We start from the raw sequence: 21937 nt of genomic DNA on the forward strand, positions 1-21937 counted from the left end.
CACGTCACTACAGCACAACCCTTTCCCAAAACAAAAATCTATTACCTTTAGTAAATATATCTAAAAAGGAACTTGCCTAAGTAACTTCTAAATCTAACTTACATTCCGATCTAGGGTGGAGCTGGCAAGCAATCGTTGCTGTGTCGGCCGGAGTGTTTATAACAACCTTAGCTATTATAGTTGGCATGTGCGTTTGTTGCTGTTTGGCAAGAAAGGAGGACTCTGGAACCCAAGTTTAGATGTCAGAACATTCCAAAACCAATGTTTAAAAACATTGTAACATTTTTGTACAGTTTTATTAACGCAAATAGAGATTTTGAAATAAAAATGCAAGCGTTTGTTAGTTTTACCTCCTGGCTTACAAAAGTTGACACGTATCTAAGTAAAGACCGACAATGTCTTAAAATGTTTTGACCCAACCAGTGTGGTAATAAGGTTTTGTTTCTATAACCTTATCCTATTTCCTACGATGTTACGCCGAAAATTAAACCTTAAGAGAAAATGTAACTAAATCCGTAGCAACTATTATCGGTTTCGTTGACAATATAAATTAGGGCAATTGTTTCATGTTTACTAATACTTTGTTAAAGGCCCATATGAAGTTAAGTTAAAAGTTTAAATGATATTATATTGTTAAAAAGAACACAATTTAAAAATTAAAGCAGGCGAAATACAATATGTTTAAATTCATATTAAAATTTATAATAGTAGGTATTGGTGGATAAGTAAAAAAAGTGGATTTTTAAAGGGTGTTATTACGAAAATCGGTATGGTGAAAATAACCTTAATGTTATAAGGTTCTACGTTAAATTTATTAAATTCTCATACAGTAAGGGTTTGGTATAACCATACAAAATAATATAAATAATGCATACCACTAATAACGAGGCTCCGAATAGAGGTTATTCTTCCTATACACAACCGTCAGGCCCAAAAATTCTGATCACTCCTCGCATGCAGGCTCAAGCAGGTCCTGGTGCTATACCGTCAACTGCAAATCCAACAAGTAGATACAAGAAGCCAGTGCATCTTTCATATACTTCAGCAACACCAGATTTTGCAGATCTACCAGTCCAGCATGTGCCGCAAGGTAACTTTACTAACTTAATGTTGCTAGAAATTCTGTAAATTGTTTTATGCAGTAGAGGTCAACCGCCATTGTTTTGATATGTTACGCATCAGTTAATAAACAAAATGGTGATGCAATGAGGAAAACTTGCAATAATTATTACATCTATAAGCATTTTTATAGGCACAACTTTTTACTTTATTTTCTTGGTAATTCAAAGTTATGTTATGTTTTTAAGCTTACAGGCAAGAAACTAGTTATACACCAAGATATCACGGAAGAAACCGACTCCGTGCGTATTCAATGGCAGCACATTACGGTGTTGGACAGGAACTTAATATATTTCCGCAAATTAGACCCTGTGGGAAAGGAAAAGAGGTCATTATTAAGGGCACCCAGCAACTTCCGCAACTCTCAGTACTACCTGGTAAGTTCCTGGTTTTAAATTATGAACTGTTGTAAGAGTTCAACGGCGAACAAAATTGATAAAAGGTTCTGTTACTTTAAGGACATGTTAAATACATGTTACTTTAAGTTGTGAAAAGGGATATTACTTTAGGCACTCCGCTAATGTTTAAAGACTTTTGGACATTGTGTTTTTATAAGCATTAAAGTTTACTTTATTTTTAACTTTGTGCTGTTATTTAGCACCTAAGCACAACAGAACTCAACAAAAACGAAAGTCAGGGTCAGAGTTAACCCAACAACCTCAACCGCGACCAATCATTGTCAAACGCGTCCAAGTCTCACTCCATGAAGTCCAGCACACCATAAGAGGAGCTACAAGCTCCCCATCACATTCTAATGAAGAGAATTTTATCTCGACTTCTAGAAAACCTGTGAATTCAAAGCCAGTGCTACAGCCGCAAAAAGAAGTAGTGAACCTACCTTTAAAGTCAGTGGATTTAAACAAAGGGCTTAACACCGCAGCTGCTATAAAGCGCAAGGGGCGGACTAACTCAAAAAGCGCGGGAACTACTTTAGCCGAAGCGCTCGCCACTCGGAATGACGCGAATGTTATGTCATTGAGCCACCTTCCTTTAAAAGAAGTCTATTTGAAACCTGACCCGGTATCGGGGCGAGAAAATGCTTGTAGACAGCAGCAGGACAAAACCATTCGCATACTTCGTTGGTTAAAAGATTTAAAATACTTAGATGAAAAAACTTTACAGCGAGGAAGAAGCGAAGTCGAAAAAACGCATTTTCAATTGCCTGAGATTAAAGATTCAGGCGTTATAGGGTTTGTATGAATATTAATGCTAATATAAATTGCAGTATTACCCATTTAAACATACAAGATAGGGTTGATCCTATTTTTGCTAAAGTTTTTTTTAAAGTACTCAAAAGTTGGATTTTATTTGTTTTTAGGATAATTTCTTTTAAATATTTTTGATTTATCTTTTTGTATTAACCTAATGATACCAAATTGTTTAATAAACAACAATACCTATGTTTTTATTGTCAGTTCTACAATAAAACATGAAAGAAAAAACATAAAATGAACCTAAAAATCAATCAACTATTAAAGAAAAATAACTTTTGAAATTACCAAATTAAACGTTAAGAAGTAATATTAACATAGAAAAACTTGGCTTCAAGATATTAAAACTGTAAAAAAAAACATATTTAAAAAAGGCTGTACAAAAACAAGATTGTTACTAATATTAAAAAAACACATCAAGACATAATTTAAAGCAAATGTTAACTTTGAGATCGGTTAAAATCACTTCTATGATATCACCAAGTATTATTATGAAGGCACGGTGCAATAATAATGCAGTAAGGTGTTTGCATAGCACTTTAAACAGTTGAAAAAGTAATTTTTTCTTGAATCTCTACTGCTAGGGATGTTAAATAACCATGATTGGAATTAACGAAACTTGTAAAAAAAAAGAACAAACGAATAAAAAAATCCAAGTAATACAAATGTTATATAATTCAGTACCATTTTTTGCAACATTATTATTATAAATATTTTATAATAATTAAAATCTTGTTAAAAATGGTTAAAACTATTAATTTTTTGGGCAGAAGACTTGATATAAAATAACAGGTTTTAGGAATTTAGTTCAAACATTAGAAATCCAAAAATAAGAACAGACTTTACAAATATATTAAAAATATTAATGGCACCATTACATACTGAAATAGTCAGTTTCAAAAGTTTGCTAAAAACTGTAAAAATAAATAAAAAAATTGACACAAAATTTTCTACAGAACAGTCTGTTACAGAAATGAGTGTAATCGGAAATATGTAAAAGTTTGTACAAGTTAAAACCTTGAAATGTGCAAAATAATAATTTTCTCATCGCCACATTTAGTTCAATATTCAGAGGTAGGAAAGCTGTGGCTATTAAACAGCAGAGTACCTCTGTATTAAGTCACTCTTATTACAAGTTTACCGAATAGTAACTTCACTATCTACAGCCCACAACTCCATAATGTTAGAAGCAGTGATGGAATGTATATGAAGAGAAATAGTGAAGTTGATTTTATTCCACCGCAGGTTGGGCAATCAATATGTTGAGAGTCTCCATTATTACTGTAAAATAAAACACAATTTTAACCTTATTTAATCATAGAAAATTGCTACAAGATTTTAGCCGAAAATTTAAAAAGAAAATAAGAATTGGCTATGGCGTAAGTGAATGCCCTTATCTTAATTACTATTCATATATATAGGACTTGGTGGACTATACATTGAATATATAATATATGTACATGTATGACCAATTTATAGGCCTACAAAAAAAAATTGTTGTTTTTGGTGTGCAGGTAAATGGTAGTTTAGGGTTGAGACCATATTACAACAATTAAAATGTCAGCCATAGGGCATGCTACCAACTAGTTAAATTAAAAATAAAAAATTGATTTAAATTGTTGAAAATTTGACTTACAATATTTCTGGAGAAATTTCTCCGAATCCTGATCCCTCTCCGGACCCAGAATAATCTCCAGAAGACTCCTCAAAAGTTGTGATCCCAACTTCTAGAAAAAACATAAAAAGTTTAAAAGCAAATTTCCTTTAGAAAAAAAGAATAATTTTTGTAGAGAATTAAAAAAGAATTTAATGCGCATCCAATGCAAAATATATTAGAGGCCTAAGGTTGAAAATTTTATTTAGTAATAGGCTATTGTTCTCTTATGATTTGCAATTAGGTGTAAAACTTTAAAATGCATATTTTATTATACTCCAGCATTAAACTTACGATCATGAGGTAATTGTGGATCATAGCCATGCGTGGCCATTTTTAATTCACTGATTGTGGTCCTCAGAAAAACAACTAAGGAATCAAGTTTATGAGGTTGTGAAGTTTCACCCAATAACTCAACTGAGGTCTCGTCCTTGGTTAAAACCGAACCAGAGCTAAATTCAAATCAATACTGTTAAAAAATGAGATGCAACAGCATTTTAACCAAAAAATCGACCACAGGGATAGTAGATAATAAATCTTTAGGTGTAATTATAACATGTTTGTACAGCCATTCTTGGGTCCAAACCAATAGTATAGCATTACCAAAACTTAAAGTTAAGGCCTATAGTGTTTTAACTTAATGCTACAACCATACCATACTACTGGCCCTTTTAGAATACTTATTCCAAAAAAAAAACATTGTCTTAAGTAGAGAAGTCTAGGTAGAAAATAGTTTGAAGCTTTATTAGTAAGCTACTTTATTAAAAATATCCCAGGCTTACTTTTTGTTCCAACAGGTAGTCAAGTCTTTATCAGCAATTTCATCACAAATTGACCCAGGAAATAACCTCCAATAATTTCTCATGCTCTCTAGTGCCGCTTTCATTTCAGTGACTAGTGTTCCAATACTTGTTTGAGTTGATGTTGCAAAAATCATTTCCCTGTTACTCTCATCAATATCAAGTTCAAATTCAAACCTAAAGAAAAAATAAAAAAATATGTAACAACTAAGTTATTGAAATAGTTTTTACTTTATTATTTGTTATTCTAACAACTTTACAGGGTGAACACATAAAACTAAATTCCTATTGCAAATAGCTTATAACAGTTTTAAATATTGTTGATATGACGATACTAACTTATTGGTAATTAACACGTTAGTTTTAGGGCTCTGATATGGAAGCGGTGGGAATCAAACCTGGGGGCCAGTAGTGACGCCCAGTGCCTTGTCTAATCACCTTAGACTTAGTTTACACACTTTTTTTATACTTACTCGTCGTTTAAGTTTTGGTGGGAAGCTTGCTTGAATCTTTCTTCACGAATTGATAAATCTCGAGATTTCTCGTGGCCTCTTGTTTTGTCGGGATCTCGATCTTGTTCACGTTTGTTGTGCTTCCGACTTCTGTGCATCTTCGACTTTATTAAAGATTTTAAAATCATTAGTAAACTTAGCAAATCAATTCTTGAATTAGGTTTAGTAAAAACTGAACGTTTTTGATATCTATGAAAGATACAGAATTATATGAATCCATGTATTCCATGCAATCCATTAAATCCAGTGAATAAAGTACAAAAAAAAACAAAAACAAATAAAAATAATTTAAATAAAATTTCAAATTTTACTTTTTTGTTGTTTTTGTTTTTAGTTGATCTTGTGCTTCTTGAAGAAGGGGAGGAGGGGGTAAGATCATCATCGTCATCATCAATCACAAACTCCTCATCTTTAATATCATCAAAATACTCAAAACTCTCAAAAGGGTGGAACGAAAAGGTTCCGTCCGTGTTCTCCTGACCTGGACCCATCCCGGGGAAGTTCAAGTTCATTGGGTTGAACATATTTATGTAAGTGGCATTTGGGTCTTTCTTGGGCTGTCCACAGATATCAAAAACCTAAAAAATAAATTGAAATAATAAATTATTAATTTTTAATGAAAAAAAAAAAAAAAAAAAAAAAATGATTTTTTGTAACAATTAATAGTTTAGTTTTGATTAAAAAAATAAAAATTAATTTTACATTTGCGGTGTTTATAATTTAAAGTATTTGTTAATGTATTTCAAAAATTAAATTAGGGACTCAGTGGATGATTTTTAAACTTGACTCGGGAAATTGGATATTGTACAATACTTTATATAAAGCTAAGTACCTAATCGAGTTGGCCCTTACTCAAAAATCTATAATCTGATAATTACTTTGATGTTAAATCAGTAAACTCAATATTATAATGATCTTCATCATGTAGTGTTAATATAAAAAATAATGCTTGTTATATAAACCTTTTATTTTTACCGTTTTAGTAAGCATGTCCTTGTTGTTCTGTAGGACCATGATGGCATCTGACATCTTTACATCCATAGGATCGAGCATTGATTCAATGTTGAAAGGTCCACCAAGTCGCTCCAACACAATTTGCATTAAATCTGAAAATAAAAACATTAGATTTAAACTATATTATAGTAAGATTTAATAAGAAAATCCCAAGATTGTAAACTTAGAAGGTATTGTAACTACTTTTTTGCCCAAATTTTTGTTTCAGAAACACCAGTTTAGTGTTTTAATTTTAATTTTTATTTAATTTAAATTCATACAACAAAAAAATAAAATTTTACATGCTTATAATACAGTTAAGTTTAATTTTGATATACAGCCTTGAGGTTTTAACAACTAAAATAAAATTGAGTCAAGGACATTAGTAAACAAAATGGTTGTTTTAATAAACCTAAAATTTGGTTAACCATTTATTAAATTGGCACATAAAGTTTGTTGACATAAACTAGGTTTTATAAACAAAAAACACAGTTTAAACTCATAAATATTTGCCCATGTTAGTCATTATTTTGTCATTATGTTCACTGTAATAACGTCACTCACATTTAATCTATTTTAGAAGCACTTTAAAGAAAAGTGTGACTAAAATTAAAATTCGAATTTCGTTAAAATTTTTGTTATTAGTTTTTTTTTTCCACATTTCACCGAACCCTTTTGTGAAATGTTAGATAATGACATTTAAGCCTAGTTAAGTGTTTTTTTGTTAAGTGAGTAACTGAACTTAATCGATCTTTTCATTGTCTGCAAAATTGGCTACCAAATATAGAAACCCTAAACCCTAAAATAGTCGTCTAACTTTTTAATTAACCAGTTAGCCTTACAAACAAATCTTCAAAAATGTGAAAATATATTGGTGTCATGTTATTAAATGATAATATAAATATTTATGACTAAAGATTTTTACAAATTTGCGTGAATCATTTTTGAGTGATTTTATGATTTGGTTTCCTGTTCAGGTAAGGTCTGTGCAAACAGGTCAAGCTTGAGAAAGTAGAATAGAAGTGTCATTTCAAAACGTTAAAATATTTTTTTAATAACAAAACAAATAGACTGTAATCCCCAGCATATTTTTAAACTTTTTTAAAGTTTCGAAAATTTAAGTTTTTTTTTTTTAAGTTTTTTTAGTTTTATTTAAAAAAAATATACTTAGGCTATAAATGTCTATATTTTTTTTGATTCCACAATCACTTTATCCAAATTGTTGTATTTTTTACCTAATATATTCACTAAAAATGTAAAGATTCGGAGCTTTGAAAAAAAAACATTTTTGGACTATTTAAAAAAAAAGGTTACTAATGTCAAAATATTTAATATGCTACTGCACTAATAAGTTACATTTTTTTATAGTTAACTTACCAACGTATTCATTCCATAGAACGTTTAACTCTGAGTATTCCTTTATACAATCATTCAACACATTCTCACATAACGTGTGGCAAGGCTTTCTTGATATAAAACCTTCACACTTGGAGCAATGTTGGATTTTCATCAAACTATCGGGGCACATATTGTCCGACTTTATCTACAACATAAATCAATGATTGTGAAAAAATATTTAGAATTTTTCTTTAATTTAAAGAAAAACTGTAAAAAAATATAATTAGCCGATGTTTTTACCTTTGAAATTTTCTCAAAAAATAACCTTCCAGCTTCTAAACCTTTTACAAAAGTTCTGGCAGCTACAAATGCTCGTTGAATCTGAAAAATCAGATAAAAATTTGGTTTAAATAAAATAATAAATGCTATATTCTGTAGACAACTAACTAGCGCAATTAAGTATTTATTTTCCTATTTATAATATATTTATTAATAATTGTATTGTAAATCATTTACACTAAAACAACAAATTTAAATACCCCACTTACCTGTGTTGAAAGTTTAAGGGGCATATCTTCAAATGGTTCGATAACAAGAAAGTTATCCGATATACATTGCATGTATTCGTCACCTAGTAAATAACTTGGGTTCAGCATCTTAAATACTCGCTGCATTAAAGTTGTGAAAAAAGTATCAAAAATATCTTCAATATCAACTGCTGAGCCCCTAGAATATATAATTTTTTATTTTAAATCTGGCATTAGAAAGATTTTGTATTTAAATTTATTTTAAAAGTTTTGAAAGTCAAATTTTGCTAAAAAATGTTAAAAAATTTAAAGTTTGTAAAGAAATTATTGAAGTACAAAAAAAACTATAAAATATAACATTTATTAAGACAAAATATTTACATTTATAAAAGAAATATAATATACATAACAAATAAAAAAAATTAACTTTATGTTGGTAACCCTACAGTCTTAGTAATATTAAGAGCTTACATATAATAGTTCTTTAAATTGACAAAGAGATCCATGAAAGGTTGTGAGTTATCTGAGTAAGGTTTCCCGTAAGTTTTAAACAACAAAACATCAGATGCTGTCTTCGAGTTTTCGATCAAATCAACAAAAAAATCTAAAAACAAAAATATTTTTAATAATACCATATCACAAAAATAATTTTTGAAACATTTTTTGTTGTTTTTATTTAGTTTGAACTTTGTCCAAAAAAATTATTGGTATTGTATCAAAAAACCTAAAGTTAAAAATATTTTAATGCTTTTTGGTGTTTTATTTGAAAAGAATGGACCTAATTTCTCCTTTTTTAGTCATTCAGAACGCAATAATAAAATTCAATATCCTTAGAAGGTGCGTCTCAGTTATGGGTCATGGGCAGAACAAAACAAAAACAACGAACCCAGATAGAAAAGGATTGTTATGAAATTGAACGCAGCGCACTAAAAGCCAATTCACATGCTTGGCTTAATCCCATGATATTAACTTGAAATAAAAGTGGGCAAACAAAAAATGCTTAGGTTTTAAGAGATAAATTTCAAATTTTTTGCATTACTTTTGTGCACGTTGTTGTTAAATTCAAAAAACACTAAAAATCGACTTGGAAAAATATCGAAATTCAAAAAATTTAGGTTACAATTTGTGATTTTAATGAACTACAAAATTAACAAATGAACATCTATTTTCTTACATTCATTTTAATAAAAATTTTTTTTATTTAGATTTTTGGCGCTTTAATAAAAGTAAATACAAATATAGGCTATACAATAAGGACAAAATTAATTTTATAATTTAAATATATTTTTTGAAAAGAATAGGGCCTACCTTTAAAGCACAGTACAGAGAAACACACACTACCCTATGACCCAAAGAATTGCAAAATAACTTAACTTTAAACAACCAATTTAAAACAAAACACCCGAATTTATAAAAAAACAAAAATTATTGCCGAACAGAAACGTCACACTATTCCTAAAACAAAGAACGCTTTTATTAAGAATTTTATCAACAAAAAATTAAGGAAGCCCAGAAAAATGATAACAATTGAAAAAAAACACAGTTTTATTTTAATAACACGCAGGGCCGGATAAAATGCGCAGCTGCCAAAGTCACATTTTTTGCGCCGCTGTTTTATTGTCAACGGTAGGAAACGCGAATATGTGACGTAATAATTACCGCGGCGAGAAAATTAGCGGTTTCGCGGTCAAGCTGGCTTTGCCAAGTAAATAAAAGATATCTTTAATTTCGGAAGACAAAAGATAAAATATCTTTAAATTAAATTTTACGATAATATTTTATAGACACATTGCGAAAGTTTGGAAAGGCAAAAATTCCAATCGTAACAAAATATTTTTTGTTAACGCAAAAACGTATTTCATCAAATTTTAAATGTCACAAAGCCATTAACTTACTTTTTATGGTTGAACCATACTTTTATACAATAATAAGCATACAAAGTAACGTTGTTAAATATTAATAACGTAATAAAATATGAATTTGGTTCCTCTAATAAAACAGTAAAAAAAGATAAGCATACATTTACAAACTGAACGAAAATATTTAATACGTTAAACCCAATAATGTTTTTTAAAGCCATATTAGTCTTTATCATAAGACTTTACAGACAAAGGTTTGAATGGGTACACGGTTTAATAACTAACAATTAACGCCGCGCAAAAATGTACGAAGGAAAATAATAACCTATTATTATAGCAACACATATATTTATGCTGGTAAAGTGAGCCATTTTCTCTGCTAAAGTTAATACGACGGCAACAAAACAAAGGATTTGAAATACGTTATTGCAAGTAAGCGGTTTTGGTTGAAAACAATGCCATCTATTATTCTCAACTACTTTAAACCAACTGTATCAGTAGTTTAAACCAGCGCTCGTTAACACTTAGGTAAAAAAACAATACGGTAAAAAACAAATAAAAATCCTTCATTTTTCTATATTACAATTTTAATTGATTTTAACAAAATCATTGTTGTTTTGAAAGAGATAAAGGGTAAAATAACGATTTTTTTATATTATGAGACTTAATTTTTAAAGTTGCCAACGGCATTCAAAATTAAGACTAATTTTCCTTTTGAAATAAGAACTGGGTGTGTTTACAGATAAGCTGAAACGAACAATTATAAATCCTTGTTTACAAGAAAAATAAATAACCACGCGTTCTACCGCATCAGGTCGGCAATTCTTATTAAAATACTGAACAAACTATAAATTGAATACCATTTTTAAAGACGCAAAACTACAATAAAAATAATAAAGTGGATTTTGATAATTATTTTGTGTAGTTGATAGCAATAGTTGCTAACATACCATTCCAATAAAAACGTTATATAAGAAACGTTAAATCAAATCGTGCTAACAAAATAAAGTTGTTTTAGACGGGACCACGGCAAAGCCACGAAGCGAGCGCGGGTTTTACTTTATCTTACCTGGGTTCTGATATCTTAGTTAGACAAACACTAGAATTCGTGTGTGTTCCGCTTAACTAGGTTTTAGTGGACTCGGCGAATATGTAAACAGTTCGGCCACAAAGCCCAGTTTAATATCGAGGTATTTGTTTGTTTGTGTTATAGCGTTTCCATTTCGAAAACAGAGTTTAAGTCAATAAGCAAAAAGCACTTTAAACGTTCTTATGTAAGACCCAATTTTGCTCTCTTTTCTGTCATTTCTATTAAAATTGATTCCAAAAATTGTTACCGAAAATTGGTTGAGATCGTTGAAATGCGTAATTTCATGAAAAAATGTCTACGTTTAATCTCGGATAACGATCATGACGTAACAAATATTATCGCAAGCCGCATCAATTTTATTAACTTTGCCTTAAAAAGCATCTCCAAGTCAATTTAGCATGATCGAAAACGGTGTCGCATACATTAACGTTAAAACCTTTCATGGTGGAAATTGTATTAAGGTTTCTTTGTGTGAGTTAGTGAACGGGTAATATTAGAAGTGGAGCGGGGAGTAGTTTAATTAAATTTCCTGTTTTAGTGAAACTGTTTTTTTTATATTGTTTTGCATTTTAAAAATTGGGAGTATTTTTTTAACAACAAAAAAACAACACAACCTTACAATTTTATGTTTAAAAAATCACAAGTAGTGATAATTTAAAAATTTAATAAATTTTTTGCTAACTTAAGAACAAAAATTTAAATTTTTGAATGTCAAAGGAATATTTTAAAAGTAAATTTTATCTTTATAGTCTCTTCACATTTAAATTACGATGTGCTACAACCCATAACTGATAAACAAGCAAACAGTTCATCAAAATTAGGATCAACAAAAGCAAAAACAAAAGCTTGAAATTGATAAAATTCTGAGAGATTATCAGAATGCCCTCAGGCTAAATTTATTCAAATAATTATTTAAGGGAGAGCATACAAAAGATACAATGCAATAAGGAAATTATTAAACCAAATTAATGACTACCAATATAATGGTAATACAGATATAATAATAAGTGATTATTTAAACTATATAACATCTATTTTACTTATAAATAGAACTATTTTACAATTAATTCTTATTTTATAATACCCAATATATAAAAATTATTTATTTTATTTGTTTAAAATTAAAAAAAAAATGAACTTACCATCGGCTGTTATATATTTTTGCTCTAACAAAACCTCAACCTCGAAGAATTTCTCTTTTATTTGAGTTTCAAACTCCTGGTTAGTTTTGGTTAGCAGATCTTTCTCCATTTTCCTAGTACAGCATGTGTAATCACTTTGGCATGACAGCAGTGTGTTTCCTATATTAACAATTGCATATAAATTATTTAGTTTGTGAAAGATATAAAAAATAATTTGTGTATATATATATTTAATGTATATATTTATTTTTAGTTTCATTGTTTTTTAACTTTAAAAATTAACCCAACAAATACTATTTCTTTTAAAAAAACCCACTGTCTTTACCACATTTCAAATATATTTATAAAACCACAAACTGATGCTTTTTATTTGTTTTAATAAAAGTTTTTTTTCTTGATTAAAAACAATTTTTTTACCTCGTTGAGGGGTGAGTAATTCTGAGTAGTTGAAGGTTTTGAGAAAATATTCATTTGTAGGCGAGCATGAGTCCGAAGCTTTAAAATAATCCTCGTTATTGATGTTTTTACTTGAAACCAATGCCATCAAATATCCAATAAAGATGGATTGGATAATCAGTAACCTCATTTTTTATTTTCTTTTATTAATTTTCTTAAAAATATTATTATCTAAAATAATAGAATAGATTAAGAAACCTTTTAAAAATGGTAAAATAATTTTATTAAATATTTAAGTTGGATTTTTAGAATGTTTTTTAAATTTTTTTGTAAACACACCAAACAAAAAAATTAACAATAATTTATAAACACATTCTTGCCATTTAACAAACAAACACGTTGTTTGTACATTCAATAATATTTTTCTAACCGTACTAGTTCAACAAAATGTTTACCTTGCTATATTAAAGTGCTGAATAGATTATATAAATACGCGCGTTTACACAAGAGGTTTACAAATTTAACTTTACCTATAAGCTGATAATATAATAAATCTTGCTAATGACTTTACTAATTATAGTCAGATAGTTAATAAAGCATTTAAATTCAACAATTAAAAATACATTTCAGAAGTTTTTCGACTTACCTGCTTTCTGACTTACGATTATAATTAAACCGACAATTTTATAGATTAAACCGAAAATTATAAAAAATGAGGCCATAAATCACATAGAATAAACGTTTACACACGTATGCTGCCCATTAAAATACATTCTATCACTATTTTTTGAAGCTAACTGACAATAAGATCAAATTTAAAGTGTATTTTACCACATGCAGAACAAACTCCTGTCACCTCGAACATTACACGCTAAAAAACTTGTTAAATGATTGAAGCATTTTTTTCTTTGAGACGACTTTTTACTTTTGCCTTTTTCTTAAATTTTCGAGAGAGGCCAAGATTAAAAAAAGTTTTTTTCGTAACTCTCTCAATTATCTATTGGTTTAAAATTAATAAGATAACATTATATTATAACAGCAATATTCTCCCACAAATTGTTAAATTTAACATGTACAAAGTTCTTTTACAATTAAGTCATTTTCCTAATATTAATATACAGGATTATTTTTTGAGTATCATGCTGTTCTAACAACGGGAATTCCCCCATAAACTTCTTGTTTACCTTTTAAATTTCTGCAGCGTGTGGTTTGCCCCACTTTAATATTTCAAACTGCTGCATTTAATAAAACAAATAACTTAACTATGGATGCTAACTATATTGCAGTTGATGTCGGTACACAAAGTGCTAGAGCAGCTTTGGTAGATAGCAAAGGTTCAATTTTGAGAAAAGCTGAAAAACAAATTTCGATTTATCATCCCGACACAAATTTCTATGAACAATCTGGCGATGAAATTTGGGAGAGTTGCTGTTGGCTTGTAAAGGTAAATAACTAAATGCAGTTGTAAGCACAAAAACCTAACAAATTTTGCCTATTTTTGGTTTGTTTTTTAGGAAGTTACCAAAGATGTGGAGAAGAAAACTATAAAAGGAATTGGATTTGATGCAACCTGCTCTCTTGTTGTATTAGATAAACACTTTCAACCATTGCCTGTGAACAAAGGTAAGTGTCTTATTCTTATATACACCTTCATACTCAAGCTAAACTGGTCTTTAAAAAAAATCAATAGTTGTCTAGTGTAATAGGCTTTATATCTCCTTTGTTTATATTTTACAGAGCATGACCCCACATCAAGGAAATGTTATAACATTATTATGTGGATGGACCATCGAGCTTTTAAACAAACTGAGCTAATCAACGAAAAAAACCATAAAGTTTTAAAATATGTTGGTGGTGAAATGTCTGTGGAAATGCAGCCACCAAAGCTAATGTGGATCAAACAAGTAAATTAAGTAAAATTCTTAAAAGTAAAAAAACAGATATTTTTGTAAAGATTCAATTTTTTTACTATGACATTGGACAACATTATTAGATTACCTTTTTTAATCTACAATAAGCACACTAAAATGTCAATTTTATTTATTTGCATTTTAGAATTTACCAGAAGTATGGAAACAAGCTGCACATTTCTTGGACCTTCCTGATTTTTTAACATTTAAAGCCACCGGAAAGTTATCCAGATCCTTGTGTTCATTGACTTGTAAGTGGACTTATTCACCACAGACCAAATGGAGTAAGGAGTTCTGGGACACAATTGGTCTTGAGGATTTGGCCTTAAATAACTTTGAGAAAATTGGTAAGTGATAATAATTGTTTGCATTTAATGTTATTGGCTTGCTGATTGATTTTAGACTTGTAAGTATATCCAGTGTCTTAGGCATTGGAGTTTGTCACCAATAAACTTAAATGTTAACTTTTGGTAACAGGTAACATAGTCCTTCCTCCAGGAACAAGTATAGAGGGAGGATTGTCGGAAGAATCTGCATCCAAAATGAATATTTTGCCGAACACAGCAGTTGGAACTTCAGTTATCGATGCACATTGTGGTTAGTACAGTAAAACTTTAAACTTTATGATGGCTTATTAAATGGCAAATCTTAGCTTATTAAATAATTTTGAATTGGTTAACTTAGATTGTTTTTATGCTAGGGGCGTTCTAGAAACTTGAGAAATAATGTCAAATGAAGTTTGTTTTGTTAAGGTTGCATTGGGACAATTGGAGTCGATGTAACTGGACTAGGTCTGGAGTGTGAGAACAAACCAATTTCGGAACGAATATCTCTAATATGTGGAACATCATCATGTCATATGGCGGTAAGTAACTTTAATTTAATAACCTTTTCAAACTTAGTTTACTTAGTAGAAAAATCAAAACTTTGTCATAAACCTATGTTTAAATTTTGTTGATAAGCTTCTAAATGGTGTTCAAAATAATTATTACAACCCAACATTCTTAATAGATAAGTAAAGAACCCATCTTTGTTCCTGGGGTGTGGGGTCCCTACTACTCAGTAATTGTCCCAGAGTTTTGGGTGAACGAAGGAGGCCAAAGTGCGACTGGAAAATTGGTAAAAAGATTTATTTTAATTCTTAAATTATAAAATGAATAAAGTATTACATTGTTTGTTTTAGATTGATTATATTGTGCAAACACATCCAGCCTATCAAGAGCTTCAAGATGTCTCCAAAAAAAGGTTAAAAAACTGTTGTTACAAATAACTTAGCTTCGTTTTGTAGACAATATCTGGTTGTTTTTTCTTTAAAATTTTCTGTTGTCTTTAAGTGAGAAGAATGTGTATCAGAGTTTAAACGAAATCTTTTGTAATTTTGCTGAAATCAATAAACTGCCGGTAGATTTTATTACAAGACATCTTCACATGTGGCCAGATTTCCATGGAAACAGATCACCAGTAGCTGATCCAACTTTATGTGGTTCAATTTGCGGCCTAACTTTAGACACATCATTACATGGCCTTGCCAAGTTATATCTTGCAACACTTCAATCTTTAGCAGTAAGATAATAAACTGTAAAGCTAATGGCATGCAATATTTAATTAAGTATATTATATAGTAACTTCATGAAATGATTTAGTGTGGGTCAAGGCATATTATTGATGAGATGGAAAAGAATGGACACAATATAAACACAGTTTTTATGTGTGGGGGTTTAAGCAAAAATCCAATGTTTCTTCAAACACACGCCAACATATTAGGTTAGTCAATTAATTGTTTCAAGTTCTAGCACCAATTTAGGTACCAAATGTGTAACAGTAAGTAAGTTAATCAACTAAGACTCAACTAACTAGGCCTTTGATAAAAGTAAGAAATATTAAACTATTTTTGTCTTGAAATCTAATTAGGCAAACCAGTTGTTCTGGGTAAGGAAGATGAATCTGTGTTAATAGGAGGTGCTATAATTGCTGCTATGGCATCAAATAAATACAAAACAATGCGGGTACGTTTTGTGTTAAAAATATTTGATAAACCCAACTTAATTTAAACAATTACAACTTTGGTTTACAGGAAGCAATGCAGAAACTAAGTAAACCAGGAAAAGTAGTTCATCCACAATTGGAAGTTCAGGAGTTTTATGAAAAAAAATACAAAGTTTATTTGTCGATGTTGAAACACCAACAGGAATATAAAGCAACAATGACCAACTAATTCATATAAAATTTGTTTATATTTTTATAAAAGGTGCTTACCTTGATTTGTATTTAACTTTTAACTGGTACAAATTATGCAATCCACTGCTGCTTACTTAAAGCTACTAATAATAACAATGCCTAATGTTCAAGTGAATTTTACTTCTTATGAAATTAAATTACATGCAAGTGCTTTCAAAGATGATATTGCAAAAAAATGATGATTAATTAAAAGGTTCTAATATTGTAAACTGATAATGGTACCTCTATGATTTATCTTTAAAACAATAAATTTAATCTCTACAGCAAGTGCAATTACGCAAGTGAATAATATAAAAGAACAAAACCACACAAAATTTAATAGGAAAACATCTTCTTTTAAAACATTTAAGATTGGATTGCAACAGTGTAATTATCCCATCCCAACACTAAGGTTGCAACAGTGTAATTATCCTATCCCAAAACTAAGTTCAAAACTTCAACTCATTGCACTAATTAGACTGCTTCAAAAAATGATTAAATATATAAAAAAATATAAAATGCAATATCTGGTTGGAAATGTAAAAAAAAAGAATATTTTAAATTAATTTATTTTAAGATTTTAAATTAGGGTTGACCTCCAGTTTGTTGTATAGGATCAGCTTGAATGTTTTGTCCTGGAGGAGGCGGAGGTTGATCCAGCTTGTCATCTGTTAATCCTTGGACTTTTTTAAGACTCTCAAACTCCTTGTGAGCTTGCTGGAGTCCCTCTTCCCTCTCTTTTCCTTCCTCCGGAAGTTTATCAACCTTCTCCTTAATTGCTTCAACAACTTTTTCGCTAGACTCATGCTAGATTAAAATAAAAATTGAATTTTAAAAAATTAATTAACTTAAAAAATATAAAAATTGATCATTTAAATAAAATTTACATTAACAGAGTTAAAAAAAGAAAGTCCCAAAAGCTGATTAAAAAATATAAAAATTTCAAAAACTAAATAAAAATAATTAATAATCTCAAAATCTAATTAAAAAATTGAAAATTTTAAAAACCAATTAAAAAATCCTGACAAGTTAACATTTACAGATTAAAATTTTAGTTCAAATTTACCTTGACAACTTCTTGTTTTAATTCAAGAACAACTTTGCTTTGTTCCTGGAGATCTTTGTGTAGCTCTTTAAGTTTGTCTTCCTGTTGTTTTATGTCCTTTTCTCTCTGTTGAAAGCGAAGAGTTTCATCTTCTTGGATTCCATCCTAAATAAGTTTCCAAAATTTTGTTTCAAAAACGAGAAAAAATTTTTGGATATTTTTGGCCAAAAAAAATCAAATAAATGATGTCAAAATTAGTTAACAATAAAGTCCACATACCCTGGAAGATTCTCTTTTATCTTCTCCATACTCTTTCCTCATTCCCCCTAAGTTCTTGGCCTCAGCTTTCAATACCTCCAACTTTGCTTTAATTTCAGCTTCCTGATCTGCAATAGTGCTTCGGTATCGAGCAAGTTCTTCTTGTGTGTAAACAGAATGCTCATATAACTCTTCCTTAATTGTCTGAAAATAAAAAATAAAAATAGTATTATTTGCCCGGCTTATGGTCGGCACTTTAATTGTCGTAATATGGTCACAACTCTCAACTAATATTTGCCCAAGAAAATTTATCCGGCTCTTACAAGCAAAAGTTTTATATAGTTTAAAGGTCATTAAACTGAACATCTATTTTTAATAGAGCTTTGTGGATGATATATATATATATTCAATTTATAGCCCTATAAAATTTAAAAACCTGCCATTTGTGGTGTGCAGGTAAATTATCGCAGGTAAATATTAATTGTGAGTTGCAACCATATATTGCCGATTAAAATCCCGACTGTAGGACTAGTAACATACAAACCTACACTTATATCGTTTACTAGGCTTCATAGTATAAATATATTAATTGTCTTCTTTTTGATAGAGTTAAAACAAGTTACCTTGTAAGAATCTTTGTCTGGGTCACTAAATTCAGTTGTTTGTGAGTAAGTTAAAAATTCATGTAAAGAGATGAGATTATCTCCATCTTTATCCACTTCCTTGACAACATGCTCCCGCATCCTTCTTCGCTCCTCATCCATCTGAAATTGATCAAATCCATCTCCACCTTCGGTATAAGCTTTGGCCAGCTACAAAAAAAATTTACATTAATAAGAGAATTTTTGTTTATCCTCAATGTGGGTAAGTTGACTTCACAACCTAAACATAGAGCAACACCAGTTACTCCGACCTAATCTTGTGTTGCCTTTAGCAGTTTGGGATATTATAGATTATAATTGCCCGATAATTATGCTGCTGATTAAGTGCTGGCTCAGCAAGAGTTTATACTGATTATAGCACCTTGGCTCTACAGCATAAAAGCGGTGGGGATGGAACCAAGGACCTTATGTAGTAGAGCCAAGAACTCATTTTAATAAACTACACATTATAGGCAGTTTGATAGGCATTTCAATTTTAAAACAACTTTAAAAATACTTACATCTTTTTCAAATAACGCTTCTAATTCCAATTCATCCAAATATCCATCGCTATTCAAGTCTTAAAAAAATTAAAAAACTTGTTTGTCAAACTACAAAAGTGTCATATTGAATTGATTTACTACTTCTATTGCTACAACAACTCTCAATTGTATTACGTTTTATGTGACATAATTTCAAATGCCATAATGTTTTATAAAAACCTAAGTAATATATATATATATATATATATATACACCTTAAAACAATAACTTTGTGATAAAATGCATGCAAAACAGAGTGATCCAGTGCAGTTGAACACACGATATATTCTCACCATGGAGGTTGAAGAAAGTTTTGGGGTTGAATTCCTGTTCTTTTAAACCATCTTCTTCATTCCAAACTTCCTCCAGCTGGGCCTTGCTTCCCTATTAAAACAAAGGTTTAAATCCAATAAATTGTTTAAGTACTTTTTATTAAGAATAGTACAGAAGGTTCTGGGTATGATTGTCATCGCTTTTATGCTGTAGGACCATCGAGCAAGTGCTATAAATGGTATGAACTTCTGCAGAGCCAAAAAGCAATTAAAGGACTAGTTATCGGGCAATTACAATCAATATTATTCTAAACTGGGAAATTTAACTCGAGACTGGGCTGAAGTAGAAATGTAACTCTATGTTTAGGTCGTGAAGTCCTATCCAAATTGGGGATAAATGAATATATTTTAAAATTACCGGGTGATGCATATCAACGTTTTCGGCAAATTCTTTTTGTTTATTTCGATATTCCTCCTGAGCTCTTTCACGATCTCGATCGTTCAACATTTGCATTTTCTGCTCCCGCTTCAACTCCTTTTGCATTTCATGTTTCTTAAATTCTTCGTGTCTCTCTGTGTCGTAACTTTCAAGATCTTTGGTAGCCTAACAACCAGTAAAAAACAATTTGAATTATTTTAAATCATGTCTTTCAAAATTTTTATTTGAATAAAACCATCATTTAGATTTTAAATATGAATTTTAAATTGCGGTCTAAATTATACTAGACATTAAATTACTTACAGCTTTAATTAAATTAGTGAGATCAGTTGCTTCAAATGTATGAGGATTTTCATGATCCAGATGGTCAGCAATTTGATTCAAGTATGCTGTCTTTTTCACTTTCTTACCTTTAATAATTTATCAATAAATATTCTATGCTACACTTTTACAATATATATGTAAGATTTTTTTAAAAAAGGGATTAAACCTAAATTGAACCAATTAAGGTATTTGCCAACAATAATTTACACACATCAAAAACGGCAGTTTTATTTATTTTGTAGTCCTATATATTGGCAATACATATATAGTCCACCGAGCTCCATTAGATATGGATTTAAAAATGTTAAACCAATTTGGATAACGACGATAACAAAAATGCATTTAAACAGTATAATGACTTACAAGAAAATGTTGATATAATTTGCATACCTTTTTCTAAATCTCCACGAGCTTGTACAACTTTACGTAATCTATTAATTTCTTCTTTTTTCAGTTGCGTCAGCTTTTCACGAATTTCGGTCGACATAAAATTTATTTCATTGCTTAGTTTTCCATTCTGCGATAAAACATTAATAAATATATTTCTAATACAAAATCAAGCATATACTTTGCTTGTAAATAAGTAAAAATGAAATGATTTTTTAACAGCTTACTCTAATATCATCAAAATCTGTATTTTCCATTTTTTTCCTAAATGATTCGTCCCCTTCTAAAAGTTTAACAACATTTTGAAGATAAGCATCATAATACAATCCAGTGTTCTAAAATAAAAAAAACAAATTTAGTTTTATACAAGTAACAGTTTCACTAACCTTTCAAAAAAGTCTTAAAAAGACTAGCCGACTAGGTTAAACCCTTTTAGGTTAGTAAAAATATACAAATTATTATTAAAGAAAGATATATTACAATGTCCAAATATACATACCAAATCTTCGGTTGCTTGCCTAGTTACATCTTCATCCTCAGTTAGTGGCAAAGCTTGTTCTTTTTTTAATGTAGGGGCTGCATATATCATGCATACCATTAAAAAACAACAACAAAATCGTAACATCTTCGCTACGTCTCGCAAGAAGTTGGTACGCCAAGTTTGCTAGACCTTATATTAATTCAACTAACTGTTTTTCACAAGAATTCCTATCCAAAAAAAACACAAGCAGTGAAATTTTCGTACTATTTAAAAGTTTAGATAGTTGGCGAAGCGGTATCACGCAGATAGATCTCTAATTAATGAATGCCGCAGGCAATAACGCTTGGACACGTTGTCATTATAATAACTACATGTGTTCTTTGAATAGTGAGGATAAATAAATCAAAACAATAACAAAAGAAAATCAATACAGCTTTTCTTTAAATTAAAGCTGTAAAATCGAATAATAAAAATCTTTTCAACCCTTGTAATGCTTTGTAGAAATTTTCCTTGTGTCTTAATTGGTAAATACAACTTTTCAAGAATTGGACACGTCAACATAGACATGATCGTGCTAGTGGAAATTTTTCATATCTAATTATGGCAATTAACCAAGACTAATGTATTTTAACTTTTAAACATTTAACAAAATGTAGTTTACTTTAACTGAAGTGTCAAAACAGTTTAACATTGTGTTTTCTATTCACGCTGCATATGTACATTGAATATGAAAAAAAAAACAATAAGAACCTTGAATGTAAATTTAAACAGTTTCCTACT

At 29.8% G+C, this 21937-nt stretch overlaps 4 protein-coding genes across 4 annotated transcripts; 2 read left to right on the plus strand and 2 right to left on the minus strand.

The window, feature by feature from the left end:
• Positions 1–714: 714 nt before the first annotated feature.
• LOC145744808 (uncharacterized) lies at positions 715–2556 on the plus strand. The gene is made up of 3 exons (XM_082562758.1): positions 715–1090; positions 1308–1496; positions 1718–2556. The coding sequence occupies exons 1-3, from the start codon at positions 868–870 to the stop codon at positions 2317–2319; spliced, it is 1014 nt and encodes a 337-aa protein (XP_082418884.1). The 5' UTR covers positions 715–867; the 3' UTR covers positions 2320–2556.
• On the minus strand, positions 2502–12867 carry LOC145744807 (glypican-6-like). The gene is made up of 13 exons (XM_082562757.1): positions 12663–12867; positions 12246–12404; positions 8626–8758; positions 8176–8353; positions 7928–8008; positions 7667–7832; positions 6272–6402; positions 5608–5874; positions 5258–5400; positions 4767–4961; positions 4279–4436; positions 3967–4057; positions 2502–3611 (listed from the first exon to the last, which is right to left on the minus strand). The coding sequence occupies exons 1-13, from the start codon at positions 12829–12831 to the stop codon at positions 3491–3493; spliced, it is 1992 nt and encodes a 663-aa protein (XP_082418883.1). The 5' UTR covers positions 12832–12867; the 3' UTR covers positions 2502–3490.
• Positions 12868–13872: 1005 nt separating this feature from the next.
• On the plus strand, positions 13873–16925 carry LOC145746296 (FGGY carbohydrate kinase domain-containing protein-like). Its single transcript, XM_082564549.1, has 12 exons — positions 13873–14085; positions 14156–14264; positions 14379–14545; positions 14697–14898; positions 15029–15148; positions 15304–15416; positions 15563–15670; positions 15735–15796; positions 15886–16114; positions 16195–16315; positions 16463–16557; positions 16626–16925. Exons 1-12 carry the CDS (start codon positions 13906–13908, stop codon positions 16764–16766), a joined length of 1647 nt encoding a protein of 548 aa, XP_082420675.1. The 5' UTR covers positions 13873–13905; the 3' UTR covers positions 16767–16925.
• Positions 16890–21459, minus strand: LOC145746297 (nucleobindin-2-like). Its single transcript, XM_082564550.1, has 11 exons — positions 21176–21459; positions 20904–21011; positions 20680–20806; positions 20269–20375; positions 19945–20130; positions 19548–19638; positions 19234–19292; positions 18695–18883; positions 18093–18275; positions 17835–17978; positions 16890–17575 (listed from the first exon to the last, which is right to left on the minus strand). Exons 1-11 carry the CDS (start codon positions 21299–21301, stop codon positions 17354–17356), a joined length of 1542 nt encoding a protein of 513 aa, XP_082420676.1. The 5' UTR covers positions 21302–21459; the 3' UTR covers positions 16890–17353.
• Between the last annotated feature and the right edge of the window lie 478 nt (positions 21460–21937).

Source organism: Corella eumyota, chromosome 3 (genome assembly GCF_963082875.1).
Source record: "Corella eumyota chromosome 3, kaCorEumy4.1, whole genome shotgun sequence".
NCBI lineage: Eukaryota > Metazoa > Chordata > Ascidiacea > Phlebobranchia > Corellidae > Corella > Corella eumyota.

What these genes read in the sequence shown, in the direction of transcription:
- LOC145744808 (XM_082562758.1), top strand. Translation starts at nt 868, where the DNA reads ATGCATACCACTAATAACGAGGCTCCGAATAGAGGTTATTCTTCCTAT. An exon ending in AGTCCAGCATGTGCCGCAAG is followed by an intron (nt 1,091 to 1,307) that starts GTAACTTTACTA and finishes TATGTTTTTAAG; the next exon opens with CTTACAGGCAAGAAACTAGT. An exon ending in GCAACTCTCAGTACTACCTG is followed by an intron (nt 1,497 to 1,717) that starts GTAAGTTCCTGG and finishes GCTGTTATTTAG; the next exon opens with CACCTAAGCACAACAGAACT.
- LOC145744807 (XM_082562757.1), bottom strand. Translation starts at nt 12,831, where the DNA reads ATGAGGTTACTGATTATCCAATCCATCTTTATTGGATATTTGATGGCA. An exon ending in AAAACAAAAACAACAAAAAA is followed by an intron (nt 5,401 to 5,607) that starts GTAAAATTTGAA and finishes TCTTTAATAAAG; the next exon opens with TCGAAGATGCACAGAAGTCG. An exon ending in TCCACAATTACCTCATGATC is followed by an intron (nt 4,058 to 4,278) that starts GTAAGTTTAATG and finishes TGTTTTTTCTAG; the next exon opens with AAGTTGGGATCACAACTTTT.
- LOC145746296 (XM_082564549.1), top strand. Translation starts at nt 13,906, where the DNA reads ATGGATGCTAACTATATTGCAGTTGATGTCGGTACACAAAGTGCTAGA. An exon ending in AGCTAATGTGGATCAAACAA is followed by an intron (nt 14,546 to 14,696) that starts GTAAATTAAGTA and finishes TTTGCATTTTAG; the next exon opens with AATTTACCAGAAGTATGGAA. An exon ending in AAATAACTTTGAGAAAATTG is followed by an intron (nt 14,899 to 15,028) that starts GTAAGTGATAAT and finishes TTTTGGTAACAG; the next exon opens with GTAACATAGTCCTTCCTCCA.
- LOC145746297 (XM_082564550.1), bottom strand. Translation starts at nt 21,301, where the DNA reads ATGTTACGATTTTGTTGTTGTTTTTTAATGGTATGCATGATATATGCA. An exon ending in CAGACAAAGATTCTTACAAG is followed by an intron (nt 18,276 to 18,694) that starts GTAACTTGTTTT and finishes TTTTATTTTCAG; the next exon opens with ACAATTAAGGAAGAGTTATA. An exon ending in ATAAAAGAGAATCTTCCAGG is followed by an intron (nt 17,979 to 18,092) that starts GTATGTGGACTT and finishes AAACTTATTTAG; the next exon opens with GATGGAATCCAAGAAGATGA.